The sequence below is a fragment of the Echiichthys vipera genome, assembly GCF_963691815.1.
Source record: "Echiichthys vipera genome assembly, chromosome: X".
NCBI classification, from domain to species: Eukaryota; Metazoa; Chordata; class Actinopteri; order Perciformes; family Trachinidae; genus Echiichthys; species Echiichthys vipera.
The window spans coordinates 45,242,321-45,261,759 of NC_139825.1; the positions used below are offsets into that span (position 1 = coordinate 45,242,321).

The window sequence follows — 19,439 nt, forward strand, 5'->3', positions numbered from 1 at the left end:
TCTGTATCATTCATGTCTCATCAATGCATGTTACTAATTCAACTTCTTCCCCGGAGCTGTTTGTGCTTTGTCGTCTTGCAGATCTCTGCTGATCGTGGTGGAGCCTGCTGCCGTGGTCCTGCATGACGCTTATTGCTGCTATTGTTACTATTACTCATATAGTGTATACTATCATTAGTCCTATAAATTATAAAATTTGTAGCCATAAAAACACCATCAGTGGTGTCTCACTGTATCACAGCTGCTATTACCGCTACTCATCATTGTTCATATTTACCACCATAATTATAATTATCATTTTCATATTCTGTCACCTTAGCTGTGCTTGTTTCTACTATTCTGTTGTATTAACTGCCATAACATGTAAGTTATATTCACATTACTATAGCTATAGCTTGTTGCTTATTGCTTATTATTGTTGCTTTTGTGGTTGCTTGCATCTCTGGAACTGTCTCTCTGTCTGTCTTTGTGTCTGTCTTTGTCTCTCTCTGTCCATCTGTCCGTCTTTTCTCTCTCTCTCTCTCCTTCTCTTCCTCTCTCCGGTGCAGACAGATGTCCGTCCTCCACAGAGCTGGGTCTGTCTGACGTTCCTGTCTGTTATAGTGAAGGTTTTCAACGCCACCGTACTCTACGGGGGAATTGTTGGGTCTCTGTAAATCCTAAATAAGTCATAGAGTGTGGTCTTTACCTACTCTGTAAAGTGTCCGGAGATAACTTTTGTTATTATTTGGCACTGTAATTAAATTAAATTAAATTGAATTGAATAAACTATGTGTTTAAGAGTGATGCTAAAGTTTGCATACATCCACTAAACAAGGTGATGAAACATGCAAGAATAATAACTCTTTCATTATCAAACACAGTGCATTATAATTTCTATTGGACAATTGAACACATCTGCACATCTGCAAAGTTGAACAAAGGCAAACTCTGACTTGAAAATCTGCTGGAGATCGCACGGAGCAAAGCAGTGCCTTGAGTAGATAACATCTGCTTATTCATCCAGACTCCTGGGGCTGATCTGGAAGGCTTGCCATTAATAAATAACTTATCAGCTAATGTTACAAAGCATTCAATTTTAGATCCATGCAGCGTAGCAAGGTTACAGCTAGCTGGCTAACATTAGCTTTGCTTGCTAATGTTAGCTCACCAAAGCTGGCTCTGGCTTGGCTGCATGGCATGGTTCTGTTGTCGGTTTCTTTGTGGCGTTGGCTGATGGCGTGATTTACGAATAGTAAACAATGACTCTCCAATTTGACGGTTGATCCCAATCAGATAAGACCTCTTCAATGTGTGGGCCTCTGTTTTGTTGGTAGGTGCACAAGGAACTAACCAGTGGTTAGTAAACATTTGGTCATAGCTAATAAAAATATTGTAAAACTATTGTAAAAACTTAAATCATTCCCAGTAAGACATGTCTGACTCTAATTCTGTTGTATGCAATATAATGATAATAACGGCTTTTTGTATTCTATTCTATTCTAATCTATTTTATGAGAGGATCCAACTTCAGTCAAGAAAGTTTATGACATTTTGTGAGACAGATTTTGACCACACTGGCCTCCCTTTAGCTTTATGATTTATTAAAATTGATTAAAATGATATGTGTACTATGGCAAGCCCTTTTAACATTTACTCTGTAGGGCTGACTTTAGTTTTCACTAGATGAAATAACATTCCCACATGTCAAAATGTGTTATGTTTGTCCAACAGAGCTGAGCAGGATTTCTCAGACTCTGGGGCTCAGGGGCTGATTTGGAAGGATGGATGGTGGGAGGTTGAGTAAGCCAGCTTGTAGCCAGGAGATTACTGGGTTAAATCTTGTACTGTTTTGTTTCTTTTGCAGGGTGGCTGGGATGACCCTGAGCGATGAGGAGAGGAGCTCAGACATCTGGAAGGAGTGCTGAGGCACAACCTCTCCTTCAGACTGAACAGAGCCAGTCAAGGTGGTGATTACAAAGGCCTCCCTGTGGTGGTCTAAGGCTGATGCATATCTCAATGCTTTTTCAAATGATCTTATGAAAGTCAGCTATTACTGATGTGATTCACCCCCTATTGCGAAGCACTGCGATTCGTCATAATTTGAATTAATAAAATGCAGATTGATACAATGCAAAAAGGTTAGGCCTCTGAGGTATTCTTGCTTAGAAGAACTTGACTAGGCTGCACAGAGCCCTGACTTCAACTCAATCTAACCCTTTTGAGATGACTGGAAGCCAGATATTATTGCTAAACATCAGTGTCCAATCAATTATCTTATGGCTGAATGTGAGCAAAGTTCTGCAGGCAAGATCCAAAGTCTTCTCTAAAGCCTTCCCAAAAGAGTAAGAGTGAAGGCTTCCATAGCAGCATGTGAATGCACATGATTTTGGATGGTATGGTTGAATTTGACTGTCCACCTGCTCTTTTTTAATATCTTTATCTGTATTTCCTGTATTAAAGCAACTGAAGAGTAACAGGTAAGGGGGGAGTTAGAATGGGGATGAGACACAGCAAAGGGCTGCAGGTCGTATGGTTCTGTAACAAACGATCTGATCAAGTGAGGTTACCCTCAAATACCCTTAAAGTAAGAACTATAACCTCATAGCTGTTTTCTTCTAAATCCCATTCCTGAGCACAAAGCCAAAAACATGGAAAATGTATCTCTGCTGTTGTGTAAACGTATTACACTTTGAATGCAAAGAATATGGCTTTCATCACTGAAACAAGCCAACATCAATCATGTTGCATAAAGGGGATTCAGTTTGTTTTAGACTTCCATAACTTGGTTTGTTTTTCTCTGATTCACTTGCATCTTTCCATCAGATGTTTTGGTGGTCTGAGAACTGTCAGGCTATGACAGTTTATAGATTATGAGGTCATTAAATTACAAACTGGTTCTGTAAATCAAGGGGTTGGGGCTTAATAGATTTGTTCACATAATAATTTATAGGTCATAACTTAATTAATATATTCACAAAGGTCTTTTAAGTGCTGAGATCTGGGACTGAAATTAATTGTCACCCTCCAAAATTAATTGACAACAGGACGTCCCCCTCTCCTGTTGAGAAAGATTTCCAGCCAGCCAGATGCTGATCGGGCCAAACACAACTGTTGTGTGTTATGTGGCAGGTTATATGCAATGACTGACGACTTGCATAGAATTTACGCTTTGCGCAAAATAATTGTTGATACAATTTTGTGATGTGCACCTTAAGTGCCAGCAGAAAAGACGATCAGCGTTGAGGCCTTTTGAAAACAACTGAGATGGCTGCAGGTGATGTAGAGAGTTATGATTGAGCCAAAAAAATCATCCAACATGAACCCAAATAGTTTCTGTCAAAGCCTGATTCAAGCCTGAACCCAAGCAGCAGTTTTGGACCGATTTTAAAGTGGAATTGCGGTGTAAAATCATCCCAGGGTCTTTTAAGGCAAATTTGGTCATCAAATAAGCTACGTCTCTTAATTCAAGCTGAGCATGACACCCATCTACTGCATTTAAGTATATTTTTATCCTAGTTGTGTTGTATTGTATTGTTTTGCTGAACTATACAGCACTTTGGTGGACCGTTGACCGTTGGTCGTTTATAATGTGCTCTATAAATAAAGTTTGATATGATTTTGATTTATTTAATAACTTTTGAATTTGTCTTACAGGACTACTCACCTCTGGGCAAACATTTCTACACTAGATGTTTATCTGATAGTGCTGTAACTAAATTTAAGGTAGCGATTCCAGCTGCATTTAATTTGATGCATTATCCTAATATTCAAGATTCCCATACTAATCCTGTATCACCTTGTTGACAGTGTTGCAGGCTCACTAAGAACAACACTCGACTCTGTTGCTCCTTTAAAAAAAGAAGATAATCAAACTGAGGAAGTTAGCTTTAAATTGGAAAATTCGAAAGTAAATTGAAATGACCCTAGGAGGATATTACACAGGAACTTCACTTTAAAAAAGGAATTACAAGTGCTTTTTTTAACCGTAGGTCTATGTTGAATAGATATCCATGAAATGTACGTGTACTATTCAAGCCTGAGTGAATTTTGAGGAAATCACAGCCTCTGGCTCAATAGGATTCGGGCAGATATTCGTGTGTATTTCATTTATCAAAAAGCAGGAGACGTTGTCTAGTGCCTAACTGACACCAAAAGCAAAAGTCGGAAATCAGCGGTTGACTTCTGTTCACCATTCTGTAAGATATAAAAAACGATGTGCTAAACTTTTCGTATGATATCTTGCAAGCCTTTAAGTGTGCTGGGTTGGGGTTGGGGTGAGTTAAAGCAGAGCACTCCCTGTTTCAGTCCTTTTTCTTTTCTTATAAGTGCAACAATTACAGAAGTATTCATCAGCAATTGAAATTATAAACCTAGGGTACCATTCAACAATGCTCCTAAAACAACTATTAAAAAAAAAGCATGCTAGCAAAAGCAAACTCTGAATCAAACACAAAAAAATAGGGAGATGTATAAACTTTCATAACCATTTTTTTTGCTGCGTCAGGCCAGTTTATTTCAGACAGATGAAGCTTGATGCGTTTTGACAGGAGTTAAGAAAGCTTTGGGAGAGTCGTTTTTTTCTCACAAAGTTTAACTGTCTCAGATGTAACACAAAACCTCTCGGCCACAAAAGTTTCAAAACCTCTGAATATAATGACACTGAATAACCCCATCTTTTTTTTTACGATCCAATCCTGAGATTGGAGGCAGACATTAGTTTGACATCTGGGATTATCTTGATAAATCATTGCTAGACATCTCTACATTCTCTCTGGCTCAGTGTATACACTTTTCCCAAACACTAAAAAAGAATATCCAATTGGCACACATGTTTTTATAAGTTATCAAAGTGAAGATTCAGTTTCAAAGCCCTGAACTCTCATGAATTATAGTTGAGACATTCATGGCTGGATCCAAGGCTTTGCTTCAAGTACGGGGCAGGACTACATATTATTTTTACCCTCACAACATTGTTGGCTTTGATAATGGATTTCACCTGGTCTATTTAGAACAGTAATAGTTACCACACTGTGACATGACTGCAGAGATCAGTGTAAATTGGTTGAATTTGGCCATATGTTCCTCAGATCAGTCTGAACAACATGCAGATGCAGGGAGACAAAAAACCCAGGTAGATAATCTCCTGGTTGAAATATTTTTTTTATAGATCTTATCACTATCATGATATGATTTCTAACCATACTGTTGTGTAATCATCAAATCTGATCAACTGCCAATTATTGCTGTCATAAACATGCAATAGGTTTCTGCTATCCGACTGTGGCAAAGATCAATCACAGTTATAAAGGTTCAATGTCCTTAGTAAGAACAACTGCTTTGCTTCCCATAGAGATGTTCAAGGATTCACTTGGTTCCTAGTAACTGAGACCTGACAAAGACCCGTGTTGAGCCACGTCAAATGATATTTTATCCTCTTGGGTCCAGTCTGACGTCTGTCTATCAGCACATCCAACATCTAATTGGATCCAAGTGGACTTTATCAACTCTGATCAAGCGCTATGTCTTCATCTAGCCTGGGAACCAAAAGAATCTGCAAGCTCATGATTTTTTTTTTCCTCTTGCAGATGTGTCCGGTCCCCCCTCCTATTGAGAAAGATTTCCAGCCAGCCAGATGATGATCAGGCCAAACACAACTGTTCATCTCATATGTGGCAGCTTAAATGTGATAATGGATGACTTGCGTAGTATTTACGTTTTACGCAAAAGACGTGATGATGTCACTTTGGCATGTTTTGGCAGCAGAAAAGAGAAGCAGGGTTAAGGCCTTTTTCGTAAACAACTGAGGTGGCTGCAGGTGATGTAGAGAGCTATGATCGGGCCAAAAAAATCATCCATCTCATATCTCATCTTCAACCGCTTATTCGGAGTCGGGTTGCGGGGGCAACAGCTTAAGCAGGGGACCCCAAACTTCCCTTTCCCGGGCCACAGTAACCTGCTCTTTCGGTCATGACCCAGCTTTCATGACCATAGGTGAGGATAGGAACGAAGATTGACCGGTAGATCGAGAGCTTTGCCTTCCGACTCAGCTCTCTTTTCATCACAACGGTGCTCCGATTCTCCGGCCAAACTCACGCTCCATCGTCCCCTCGCTCAGCTTCAGCAATGGAAGAACATCGCCCACTCCGGTTCAATGCCCCCAACCTCCACAGGGATGCCAGAAAAGCTCCAACGGAGGTGTGAGTTGAAGATCTCTCGGACAGGAGCCTCCTCCAGACATTCCCAGTTCACCCGCACTACTCTTTTTGGCTTACCTGGTCTGTCCAGAATATTACCCCATCCTCTGACCCAACTCATCACCACATGGTGATCAGTTGACAGCTCTGCCCCTCTCTTCACTCAAGTGTCCAAAACATACTGCCTCAGATCAGATGATACTTTTACAAAATCGATCATCGACCTTTGGCCTAGGGTGCTCTGGTACCACGTACACTTATGAGCTAGTTATAGACAAGTTACTAGTTAGTTATAACTAGTTATGGACAATCTGTGACTAGCACAGAAGTCTAATAATAGATGACCGCTCGGATTTAGATCAGGGAGGCCGTTCCTCCCAATCACGCCTCTCCAGGTGTCTCCGTCATTGCCCACGTGGGCGTTAAAGTCTCCCAGCAGATTTATGAAGTCCCCTACCGGAGCCCCATGCAGGACTCCATTCAGGGTCTTCAAGAAGGCCGAATACTCTGAACTGCTGTTCGGTGCATATGCACAAACAACAGTCAGAGTTTTCCCCCCTACCACCTGCAGGCGTAAGGAGGCGACCCTCTCGTCCACCGGGGTTAACTCTAACACCGTGGTACTCAGCCGGGGGTTTGTGAGTATCCCCACAACCGCCCGGCGCTTCACACCCTGGGCAACTCCAGAGAAGAATAGGGTCCAACCCCTATCCAGGAGTACGGTTCCATAACCGAGACTGTGTGTGGAGGTAAGCCCCACCAGATGTAACTGGTAGCGCTCCACCTCCTGCACAAGCTCTTGCTCCGTCCCCGACAGAGAGGTGACATTCCACGTCCCCGGAGCCTCTGCTGCCCATGTCTGGTTCGTCGAGGCCCCTCACCTTCACTGCCACCCGTGCAGAAAAAAAATCATCCAACATGAACCTAAATAGTTTCTGTCAAAGCCTAATTGAAGCCTTAAGCAGCAGTTTTGGGCCTAAGACCGATTTAAATGAATGAATTTCAAGTACTTTTTTCTGTCTATGTTGAATAAATATCCAGGAAATGTGCGTTTACCCAACCCTATACAAGCGTGAGTGAATTTTGAGAAATAACAGCCTCTGGCCCAATTAGATTCAGGCAGATATTCTTGTGTTTATTAAAAGCGAGAGACGTCTAGTGCCTAAGCGACACCAAAAGCAACTGTAAGAATTTGGCGGTCGACTCCTGTAAGATATAAAAAAAATGCTGTGCTGAACTTTTCGTACGATATCTTACAAACCTGTTGATGAGAATACATTGTGACGTGACACTGCTGTCTCTGTTTGGGTCAACTCTGTTTTGGATTATTTCTATTTCTTCTTCTTTCCAGGTCTGACAGTACTTGGATGCCATTTAGATTATAGGTATTTTGTGCTTGAAAAATAAATCATACACATTGAGTTTGAGTTTACCAGATGGCGTCAAGAAGGCCTCCAGTTTCCATTTAAATGTGGACAAAACTATCTTTTAAGTAAAAGGCGAGATTTGAAAATGTCCTCCTGAAAAAGTTGTTTCAGCAAATTCCCCAAAAATGACAACACACACACGCACACACACACACACACACACACACACTTGAAAAGCTAAAGCTGGTGATCCCAGTTTCCCAAAAGCACATCCATCTATTTTCTTTATATTCTTTATATTCCCCTTCCTTCTATTTTTTCTTTAAACACCAATAATTAAAACAGTTGTTATCTCACAAACTTATATTAATACACTCCACATGCTCATCCTATCTTTGTCTCACACTCACCACCTTGACATCCAGGATTTCAAGACGTTATTCTTTAAATCAGTGAGCTGAGTTACATCAAATCACCCACACACACCCCCTCTAATGTATGTTCAACTATTACAGTGAATACATTCATGTACAAACTCCCAACTATTTATTTAATTGAATAATATTAATATTTGGGTTTTATTATCTTCGGATAAAATGTTTTAAACAATACCCAAAATTCAAAACACACAACTAACCTCAACAAAATCCAGAAAACTTCACAATTAGTTGATAAAGTCCACACACAAAGCAAGTTCCTCTGTCCAACAATTTACTTAAATGTTTTTCATGTAAGTGTTCAAGATATATAATCTTATACTCTTATAAACAGTGTTGGTAATGTTAATTTAAAACAGTAGTTAGTTATAGTTACTCACTACTTGTTCCAAAAAGGAACTGAGTTAATAACTGAATTACTCTATAGTAAAAGTAACTAGTTACCAGGGAAACTAACTATTTGCGTTACTGTTAAAATAAAGTTGCTGTATGTCAAAGAATTTGGATTTTTCTAAGGGGTTTTCACAAGACTGTTGAAACAGGCTTGTACATAACCTTTAGTATTTATTGCACATCAACAGACGGTAAGAGGTTTATCCTGAATTTCAAGTATTATCTTTGTAACAAAAGTAAAAAGTATAAGTAAATAATATAAAGTGTGTTTAACTCTATATCAAATTAAATCAAACTCTCAACTGGGCGGCTGTGGCTTGATGGCAGAGTGGGTCATCCTCAGTTTGAGAGATTGGTGGTTCAAGCCCCATCTCCCCCGGTCCACATGTCGAAGTGTCCTTGGGCAAGACACTGAACCCCGAATTGCTCCCTGTGATGCGCATGGGTGTGTAAATGTGGTGTGAATGATTAGATTAGATGGTATGTAGATGTCCACTGCCATCAGTGTGAATGGGTGAATGTGACAAACACTGTGAAGCTATATAAGTCCATTTACCAAGTCCATCTCAAAACCTGAGACAATTGGTCAAGTAAAGAACCTGTACTTCAACATTTAAACCAAAAAAGTGTATTTAACTATGTAGTCTTGATTAAATTAATCACTCTCCCAATCTCAGACGACTGGTCTGGTAAACTTTCTTAAAGTATTTTCTTTAAAAGTAAACAGTTAAACAATATAAAGTGTGTTTACAGTAACTGTAGCAAATTAGGGTTGCGTTTGGATTACCAAGTTGTTTCAATCTAATCATAGTAACACGCTGCATTTAACGCTCAGTAACTGTAACGGCGTTGTAACGGTGGAAACAGTAATTAGTTAGATTACCCGTTACTGAAAAAATAGCAGCGTTAGCAACACCGTTATACTTAAACGCCATTACTCGCAACACTGCTTATGAATACGCTCGGATGACAGGACGCATGATAGAGTCCAACAATTTCAACACGTAACAATAAATTTATCATTAAAACCAAACTAGCTGAATTAGTTCAATTGTTGTATTTTATGCCTTTTTATTGCATTTTCATGTTATTCTTTAGTGGTTCTGTCATGTCCACTTTTGAAATCTGGTTGTACAAATGAAAAGTTAAACTTTGCCCAAATCTTTTGACTTTTTAGACAAAAGATCCATCTACTAGTACACTGACAGTGAATCCAACACTTCATCATATTTTGGATTTACCTGGCTTGTTTGGTCAGTGCATTGTCGTTAACAGGTTCATATGATGTCTTACAATAACGCATAATATGACGTTGTGTCAAATGCTGAAATGGTGACCATGCCATTACAATTAATAAACAAAATTACTCTTTTACTATTCATAAAATGTTGTGGTTTGCATTTGTAGTTGTGCTCCCGTCACATGAACACCGATCCCCTGGGTGAAAGTCCTGTTTTCTAGGACCAATCCACCTCCCAACGTGGATTTTGGAGCCCTTATACAACGTCACCTGGTTTCCTTCTTTGCTCCAGACGTGATTTCTACAGTGATATATAAGTGGATTATATACGATTACATACTGTACCTCAGGTCTCGCTGCCCGGCCATGTCTCTGTAGTGACAGCTAGTGTTTGTGTAGATGTGAGTGTGTGTGTCTGTGTGTCCGTGTGTGTTTGTGGGAATGTGTGTATGAACGTATACGTATGTGTGTATGTCTCTGTGCATGACTGTGGGGGTGGGAGGGTTCTTTTAACTTTCTTCTCCTGATTTTATTTGATGTTTCTCTTTTTCTGTTCATCTCCAGGGAGGGAATGAGTCCTGACCCCAAGTGAAGGAGATCAAGTACCTCGGGATCATGTTCACGAGTGAGGGGACGATGGAGCGTGAGTTTGGCCGGAGAATCGGAGTAGCGGGGGCGGTGTTGCAGTCGCTCTACCGCACCATTGTGACGAAAAGAGAGCTGAGGAAGGCAAAGCTCTGGATCTACCGGTCAATCTTGGTTCCTACCCTCACCTGTGGTCATGAAAGCTGGGTCATGACCGAAAGAACAAGGTCGTGGGTACAAGCGGCCGAAATGTGTTTTCTCAGGAGGGGGGCTGGAGTCTCCCTTAGAGAGAGGGGGAGAAGTTCAGCATCCGTGAGGAACTCGGAGTAGAGCCGCTGCTCCTTAGCGTTGAAAGGAGCCAGTTGAGGTGGTTCAGGATCATCTAGTAAGGATGAACCCTGGGCGCCTCCCTAGGGAGGTGTTCCAGGCACGTCCAGCTGGGAGGAGGCCTCGGGGAAGACCCAGGACCAGGTGGAGAGATTATATCTCCACACTGACCTGGGAACGCCTCAGGATCCCCCAGTTAGAGCTGGTTAATGTGGCCCGGGAAAGGGAAGTTTGGGGTCCCCTGCTAAAGCTGCTGCCCCCGAGACCTGACCCCGGATAAGCGGATGAAGATGAGATGAGATGAGATGTACATTTCTGTAACTTGGCACTTTGCGATACTTTCCTGTATGAAAAGCGCCATATAAATAAAGGTTGATTTGATTTAAATATTTGTAGGTTTAGGTACAAACAGTAAAGGAAAACACCACTTGCTTGAATAAGAGAATTTCCCGCCGTTCATAACAAAAAGCAAAAAGTCATTTAACACCATATTTGCAGAAAGAAAAGAAAAAGAAAGTTGCTGGAAGAACAGTAAATACCATCCTTTCTCTTACCTGTCATAGAAGTCTTCTCTGTAGTAATCATAGTCAAACTCATAGCCACTGGGGAAGAAGCACAAGAGCACATAATGACGGTACAAAACAAATGAGATACTATGCTTTCATAACACGGGCATAAGACTGCATTCAAAAACCAAATGGGAATAAAATCATTTTTGGATTTCCATGCAGTAGACATTTGCATATATAACTGTGTGAAAGGGCAACAACTACAAAGTGTGTGGTAAAAATCACAGCATACCTAATTTTACCCCAAGACACAGAGACATAAATATAACACCTGACAACAGAAACAGAAATCTTGACAGTGATGTATTGTGCGTTTAATGTTTACTGACACATTTTAAAAGTGGTGCTAGTTTGCACACATGTCCTGGATAAAGGATTTGGACAGACACGATAAAGTCAGAGGTTTTCCAGCCAAAGAATAAAATCCGTTTAACGATGTAGAAATACATATATTAGATGGACACAATCACATTAGCCGTGTCAATAATGTGATGGCTGTCAGCTGTCTTTGATGCTATGAGACTCCCAAGATGACAGGTTGTTGCTTTGGGGCTGTATCATAAGAAAATGTGCATCACTTTCATAGGTTGTAACATATTTCCACCCCCTTTAGGAAGAGAATACTTGTTTGGCTATAAACCCCTCAGGCCCTACTATTGCTTGAAATGGGGAAATTCAATTTTCACTCTATTATTATTTTGTCATGTTACACACAGGCCCCAAATACACACACATGCACAGACAGGACCTATATACATGCAATTAATGGAGAGATGTTAGAGCGAGGGGGCTGCAAGTGACCGGCAGCCCCGAGTAGTTGGGGGTTTGGTGCCTCAACAGCACCTCGGCAGTGCCCAGGAGATGAACTGGCACCTCTCCTGCCACCAGTCCACGCTCCATTCATGGTCCAACCATAATATTACCTTTTTTGTCAGGCATGTAAAGCTTCTGAAAGAGTGTTCAAACAATCGTGTCACAGGACACAAAAAGTCTCTACTGCTGCAGTTATTTAAGGCCGCATGACTTACCACACCTTTTTCAATACACGGACAACTCCGATAATTAAAAATACAATATTTCATTCAATCAAATGCTGAAAGTGTCTAAGGTAAAAATCACAATATCCCCCCTCCACAATAAAAAACAAGTCTAAATACTGAAAGTCAGACAGCCTTTAGGAGTGAGATGACTTCCTCAGGGTAAAAAACACCTACAGGTCTTAGCCTCCACTTTGTTCAGGGTGTCGTTATCCACTGTAGTCTGTTTAAAAACCTTGCCACTTTTCGATTAAAGTGGTTTACATCTCAGTCCCAAAGGAGGCCCTGAATTTCTTCTTGTGGTCAGCACATTTGTGTACTATTCAGTGACGTGCAGTCAGGGGAGGGAGGTGAGTCTGTGCCTCCCCTGTCATCATGAGGAAAAAGAAATGAAATAATAAAACAACACAAGTATTAATATTTGTCCTCTGGACTATGATTTTGGTGTGGTTCTTAATGTATTTTGACCGTTTTTACAGTAAAAATGGCAGAAAATTCTGTGTTTCCTGCTTAAATAAACGGAGTCTCTTCAGAGACGAGAGGTGAGGCACGGACAGCCGAGCCTCCCTCTAGATTGCGCAATCACTCACAAACTTGATAGAGCGCGTGCAGAGGGCGCGTGCTTGTATCCATTTCTGTGTATGTTTCCAATATGATGGTTGAGGAAACTTTTATGTAATAAAAGTATACGTCTTCTTTTCCATGCTGTTCAGTAATGTGTTTTAAGTATGTGTGTGATATTTACATCTTAGTGATGTGACATAAATCCACAGGGAAAATGCTGCCTTGAGGCAGGCAGTACCTCTGCCTCAAGGAGGGCGGCGATAGTGAGCAGCCGGATAGCTGCCAGGTCAGCCAGATCACGGTGAACTCTAACCTGTGTGCAAAAAGTAAACACTAGAGGTGTGCTGTGCGACGCTGCAGAGCTTAGAGACACGCTGTCATTTCTCGCCCTGAAAATGGAGGATTTGATTTCTAAACTAAGACATTTTTCAAAGCTGGACTTTCAGTCAAAGCAAGAAGTCATTTACAAGTAAAGGTAAGATATACTGCAGTATAAAGTGGGACTGGTGTTTTGAAAGGGTTTTCAGCATCCTATTCGCTCCTATTCTCTCATCCTATCCCATTGGCATCCTACTGTATGTTTGTAAATCTGACTTGTGAGTCAGTGCCTCCTCAACCCTCACCCTCACTGCACGTCACTGACCTCTATTGACCTTCTATCACAGGTCCTGTGCTTGTTTAGAAGAGTCCTCAAACACTCTTGAGATGTACCTATAGTGAGACAGTCATCCGTCAAACATTGAGTCTAATAAATGTTAGTGTGTACCTGTAAAGAGAAGATGCCGATCGCTTCAGGGTTTTGGGTCTGCTTGGCTTCGGTTCTCCAGCCATGTTGACATCTGAAAAAAGAACAAAGGACAAAAGAGGGACGTTCAATTTTTGTTATTATCAGAAAAAAATAACCAAAACCCACCCAATTAAAGTGATGAGAGTCTAGACTGAACTAGAAGATGCCAGGTTATTGTAGGGAAACTATCTCAAAAGGTGGATGGTGTGTTGCCTTGTAACCTCCAGTAGAGGGAGCTGTTGAGCCATTTTACAATATCTTCTGTACTCTGTGCACCCTTCCTGTTGACAGTACTGTCAGTCGGGCAGCTCTCCGTGGGCCATTATTGGCCTTTTAATTTACCATGTATATATAATCAAAGGAAAAGTAAGAAGCCTTTCCAGCTGTATTGTTTGAGACTTTCCTAATGAAAAACACTCAAACCCTGTTTCCAAGTCAAAGAGGACACATGGAAAGTAAAACACCTGCATTACTTACAGTAAGGTTGTTGTGGTTGTTAGTTTTCATGCTGTACCATGGGCCAAATCATATAAGAGACTTGAGACAAATCCCAGATTAAACATATGCATATACAAGCCATTGTGCTCCGAAAGAACGAGGTCGAGGGTACAAGCGGCTGAAATGTGTTTCCTCAGGAGGGGGGCTGGAGTCTCCCTTAGAGAGAGGGGGAGAAGTTCAGCATCCGTGAGGAACTCGGAGTAGAGCCGCTGCTCCTTTGCGTTGAAAGGAGCCAGTTGAGGTGGTTCAGGATCATCTAGTAAGGATGAACCCTGGGCGCCTCCCTAGGGAGGTGTTCCAGGCACGTCCAGCTGGGAGGAGGCCTCGGGGAAGACCCAGGACCAGGTGGAGAGATTATATCTCCACACTGGCCTGGGAACGCCTCAGGATCCCCCAGTTAGAGCTGGTTAATGTGGCCCGGGAAAGGGAAGTTTGGGGTCCCCTGCTAAAGCTGCTGCTCCCGTGACCAGACCCCGGATAAGAGGCTGAAGATGAGACGAGATGAGATGAGATGAGAGATAAATAATAAATAATACTGAATAACTAAGAGAAGAAAAAAACTACAGCAATTTAGGATAAATGATGAAACAAAGAATAATGTGTTTGTTAAATGTCTCTTTCAGACATGTATTACGATATCTATAGAAAGTGTGTGTGGAATAATAATATGTGTTTTTAAACAGGAATTCACTCTTTCTACCTCATTAACCCTTGAACACTAAAGCTCAAAATTCAAACACCATCACTAACCTGATTTTCACCTGAGATAATACACTCAATAAAAAGTACTTGTCATCAAAATATCATCAAAATGTCATCAAAACATGACAATACATGACACATTTGTCAACACGAGTTGTGTTCCTTTATTTTAAACTGTGTCATGTCAAGACAAGCATCATGAGGAGACCATATAAAAATGCTCCAAAATTACTGTAAAATTAGGACTTTGGGAACAAAAAATTCCTAAAAACTAAATAAATAATGAAGTTGGAAACTTGGTTTTTGGTCCACACATTCCTGGTGAAGCATGCACATTAAAGTGACCTCTTGGAGGTTAAAATGTGTGTTAAAGTTCCCTTTTCAGTGGCAAGGACACGCCTTTTGTGCCCTTTTGTTCCTTTTCACCCCTGCCCTTCAAAAAGTCTTTGCACGCCACTGTCTATAAAGCTCAATACAATGTTACAGAAATGTCACCAACCAATCATCTGTTGAGCAGACAGAGATCCCAGTTCAAGAGAGCAGTTCATTTGGTCTCTCTCTCAGGGCGCACTCACACTGTCGTTCTGTACCGGGCCAAAACCGTTTTTTCAGCTAAAGCCTACGTTTAAGCAGTGTGAGTGCACCCGTTCCGCGCATAACTGCGGCCAGCGGGCCGTCCACGGCTTTAGCGGAGCCGTTTGCACATGTAAGAGCACGAGCGTGCGCACGTGTACGAGCACGAGCACAAGCCCTACGGCAGTAGCGTTATGTCTGCCTGTTTGGACATGTAAATAGAAGGACGGACCACGCGCGGACATTTAACAACAACAACAATGGCGGTGAAAGGTTCATGTTGATGTGATGCGGAGGTGGAGTGTTTACTGCAGATTTGGTCGATGAAAACATTCAAAAACAGTCGACAAGACGCACAAAAACCCAGAGGTCTGTGGAAAGATTTGTAAACAAAGCCACACACACGCGATCAATGCGTGTGACGTGTTACGGCGTGATGGCGTATGGACAGCAAGAAGCATTGGCCGGCCCTGGCAGTGTGAGTACAAACGGGGCTGGGGCACGGGGGGAGAGGGAGGGGGGACAAGTACCTTAAAGCCAGGGTCGCGGTGCGGAAGGACAGTGTGAGTACGCCCTCAGTGAGTTAGCTGTTACATTGACACATAGCAAGTCACTGTTGAACAACGATTCCTGCTAATCCATTTGCTGTCTTGCTTCCTATGTTTTAAACGACTGCATCACTATAGCAGGCAGTGTTGGCACTACACATGACAGTGAGTGCATGGGCAGTACGATTGGGAAAACTCAGAGATTCATAAGTACTTGGTATGCTCGACAGTCTGACCTCGTACATACTGGAAACACACTTCAAAAATATGTATTCTTTCAAGGGTCCATTTTCAAGCATCTTGTCTTCAGCTGTTTGTGTTTTTGTTCAACAGAGGGTTCATTTGTTATAGGTTTCCATCCAGCACATGTGGGTAACTGTATATAGCTTCTCTATGCTCACACAAGGATACAGCCATGCATCACTTTGATTCATCCATCCATCTGATATGTACCTCAGATTAAAACAAAATGAATCTCCCCAAATCATTTATCCCATGTATCATATTCAGGGTCAAACTACATGTCACTGGAAAGTGTTGAAAGATCAAGGAAAGCAAAGGAGGGAATGAGGATAATAGAAGGATAGATGGATGAGGAGCGAGAGCCAGTTTTCAGCAGCCAGAGGCTAAAAATTCAAGCCTGTTAACTTCACCATGAAGTGGAATGTGTGTGTGTGTGTGTGTGTGTGTGTGTGTGTGTGTGTGTGTGTGTGTGTGTGTGTGTGTGTGTGTGTGTGTGTGTGTGTGTGAGTCTGTGTGTCTGTGTGGGTGTTTGAGGCAGTGATCCAGAACGCTGACCGCAGCCAGGTGTGGAAAAGGCAGAAGTTGTTTGCAAGGACACACACACACACACAAATGCATCTTCATCCAACAGTTATTGACCTTCCCCTTTATGACCTAGGGGTGGGGTGTGGTGTGTGTGTGTGTGTGTGTGTGTGTGTGTGTGTGTGTGTGGGGGGGGGGCAGTGCATACATACACATACACGCACACACACCCACACACTCCAGCGGATGATCCATATGCCTCCATAAGTGATTTTTATTCGGTCTCCTGCAGGGTCTTTTTTTATTCAAAGGGCAAGTCCCTGAATGCAGCACGCACAGACACACACGTTTGTTAATTCTGGGAAAGGAAAGTCTGGGACCAAGTCGAGCCGACATCAGGCCCCGCACAAACTGTGACATCTGGCTCTGAGTGGTTGTTGAAGGTCGGGCGCAGTGGAATCTAGCAAATGCCATTTGGAGCAGACAGAGAGCAGAAGGTAGAGGTAGAGACACATGCCTTTTTCACAGATCATCTGTCTCATTGAACTTTCAGATTATAGATGGTTTACACTCTTATTTTAACAGTAAGGTGTAAGGGCAATTATATGGTGATTACTAAAACACATGCAGTTGAAATTACCTGGAGCGCTATGAAGAGAAAAAGAGAGAAAGTGGCAGGGAACGAGAAAAAGGATTTGGGTAGTTAAAGGGTACAGAGAAAGAAGAAATATTTGATATCTCACACACACACACACACGCAAACAAACAAACACACACACACTGCACTGAGAGTAGTCTGGCTCAAAAGATACATAGGACAGGGATAAAGCCTTACATCTGGCAAGTGGCAAGGTAACACATCGTCTGTGGTATTAAGTCCACTGAGCTCCTCCAGAGCTAAAGGCTTCACCTCTGGGTCACCAATAAACAAATTATGTTAATTTTTGTTCTAGTAAAAGTGTGAACACACAGTTGATGTGTATTTTTTAATATTTTGTGGCATTTTGCGGGGAATTAGACATTTTAAGGCTCACCTCCAAACCTGCAAGTGTTCCTCCAACAAACAAGTCCCCTCCTGAGACGACTTAATCCCTTATCCCAGAATGTATGTGTAGAGTAGGATGTGACAAAGTGAGGCCACACTGAGATAGACTATTAGAGAAAGTTGCTCACATCTCTGCAGTGAAACCAGTTGAGTTCTTTACACCAGCTCTCTGACAGCTCGTCTCTTTCTGCTCCGCCGAGAGAACAGACGGATGGAGAAAAACATTCTGGCAGTTTAAAGGCGCAACCTGCTCAACTCTGATGTCCCCTCTGATATCTTATTGCACAGTAACGTGGAGAACAGATGGGAAAGAGACGGCATAAAACACTCGAGAGGAAGACGGATGTAATGGCACTCAGGAGACCTTAAAGATTCTGCAGTCACAGAAAGTTCACTGAACGTCAGTCTGATTATTACAGGACTGTATGCTGTGATGACATTAACCAATCAATCAACTCACCAAACAATCTTTTTTCCACAAGTTCACAAATAACGCTCATCTTAGATAGATCTGTTCTTTACTCATCTCCACTGTTACAGGGATGCTGAGTGTGAATGCTCGGTGTGAGACTGTGTTGGTGTGGGATTTGGGCAGGTTGATTTATTATTTCCAATGTGCATACAATGCAAAAACAGTATAGGTAGCATTATCTCCCATTGTTATCATCATTCTATATATTGTACAGAGTAAACTGTATATGTGTGTGTGCATATTTAGGTGACCAGAATTATGAAATGAAAACTGGGGACGTTTCCAGTTAGGCGGTCAATATATCATTAACATATCCAATGTAGTAATTAACTTAACATTTTACCTTTTAACTTCATTTTCTCATTGTGCTGTATCATCACCACGTCAAGTTATTGTCTATTTGGTGAATAAAGTCTGATTAACTGAGTAATCAATAGGATCAAAACCTATATTCCCCACAAGTTACACAGTCGGTTCGAACTTGGCATCTTCGTGAGTGGACGTTTGCTGATAACTCAGAGTTCATGATTTTCACATTTTTAAAACATTTGGAGCCCATGGAACAAAAACTTGAAATCTACGGATTTGTTGTTCCTAAATATAATGTAGATATTTGAAAAATGGAACAAATCTGCACTTAAAGCACTCAAATGTCAAGCATATTTGTGCACTTGAAAATAAAATTCTCCTCTTTGTTTCCATTTGATGGTAAAATAACATCAAATTAAATGGTCTGCGTGTAAATCATTTAAACTTGACAGTTCCAAAACCACCGCATTTCTCTTTTCCTGCTTTGTAAGTAGAGCTATAATTCATGCTGTCATGTGGACTCACCCAGCATCTGTCCTGCCAGCACCCGGCCATTCTCCCCGATCACGGCCCCTCTAGCGTGCCTCTCACTGGCGTACTGGATGAAGGCATAGCCCTTGTGCACGGAGCAGCCCAGCACCCGGCCATACTTTGAGAAGATGCTCTCGACGTCTGACTTCTTCACCACCGCTGTGTTCAGGTTGCCAATGAACACCCGGGAGTTGATCGACTTTGGATCTGTCTTGTTGGTTACATTACTGGTCTGGACTTTCAGCGACATGCTGGAGAGACGGGCGAAGGAAGCAACTGACAAATGGATGGATTGGGAGGGAAAGACACAGAGAGATGGGGATCTGAAAAAAGTAAAAGAGAACAGATAACTGGTGTTAGTCAAAAAAGACAGATCATGGAGCACAGCTGCAAACACTGACCGAGACAAACTGAACCGATAATCACCAAACCAGCTGGGAAAACAGCTATGAGTCAGTAAAGAATAAATAACTGTCAAGCTAAGAAAAACTTAGTTTGAGGTTCAAAGTAGCTC

The 19,439-nt window shown here is 41.7% G+C and overlaps 1 protein-coding gene across 1 annotated transcript in view; it reads right to left on the reverse strand.

Moving 5' to 3' along the window:
* The window catches only part of raly (RALY heterogeneous nuclear ribonucleoprotein), a gene marked incomplete at both ends in the record, with an annotated part of 51,100 nt that extends 31,925 nt beyond the window's left edge, over positions 1-19,175 (reverse strand). Inside the window, 3 exons of the mRNA XM_083939855.1 lie at positions 11,080-11,127; positions 13,462-13,534; positions 18,920-19,175. Coding sequence (XP_083795981.1) covers positions 11,080-11,127; positions 13,462-13,534; positions 18,920-19,175 — 377 coding nt within the window. The remainder of the gene's footprint in view (positions 1-11,079; positions 11,128-13,461; positions 13,535-18,919) is intronic.
* Positions 19,176-19,439: the final 264 nt, after the last annotated feature.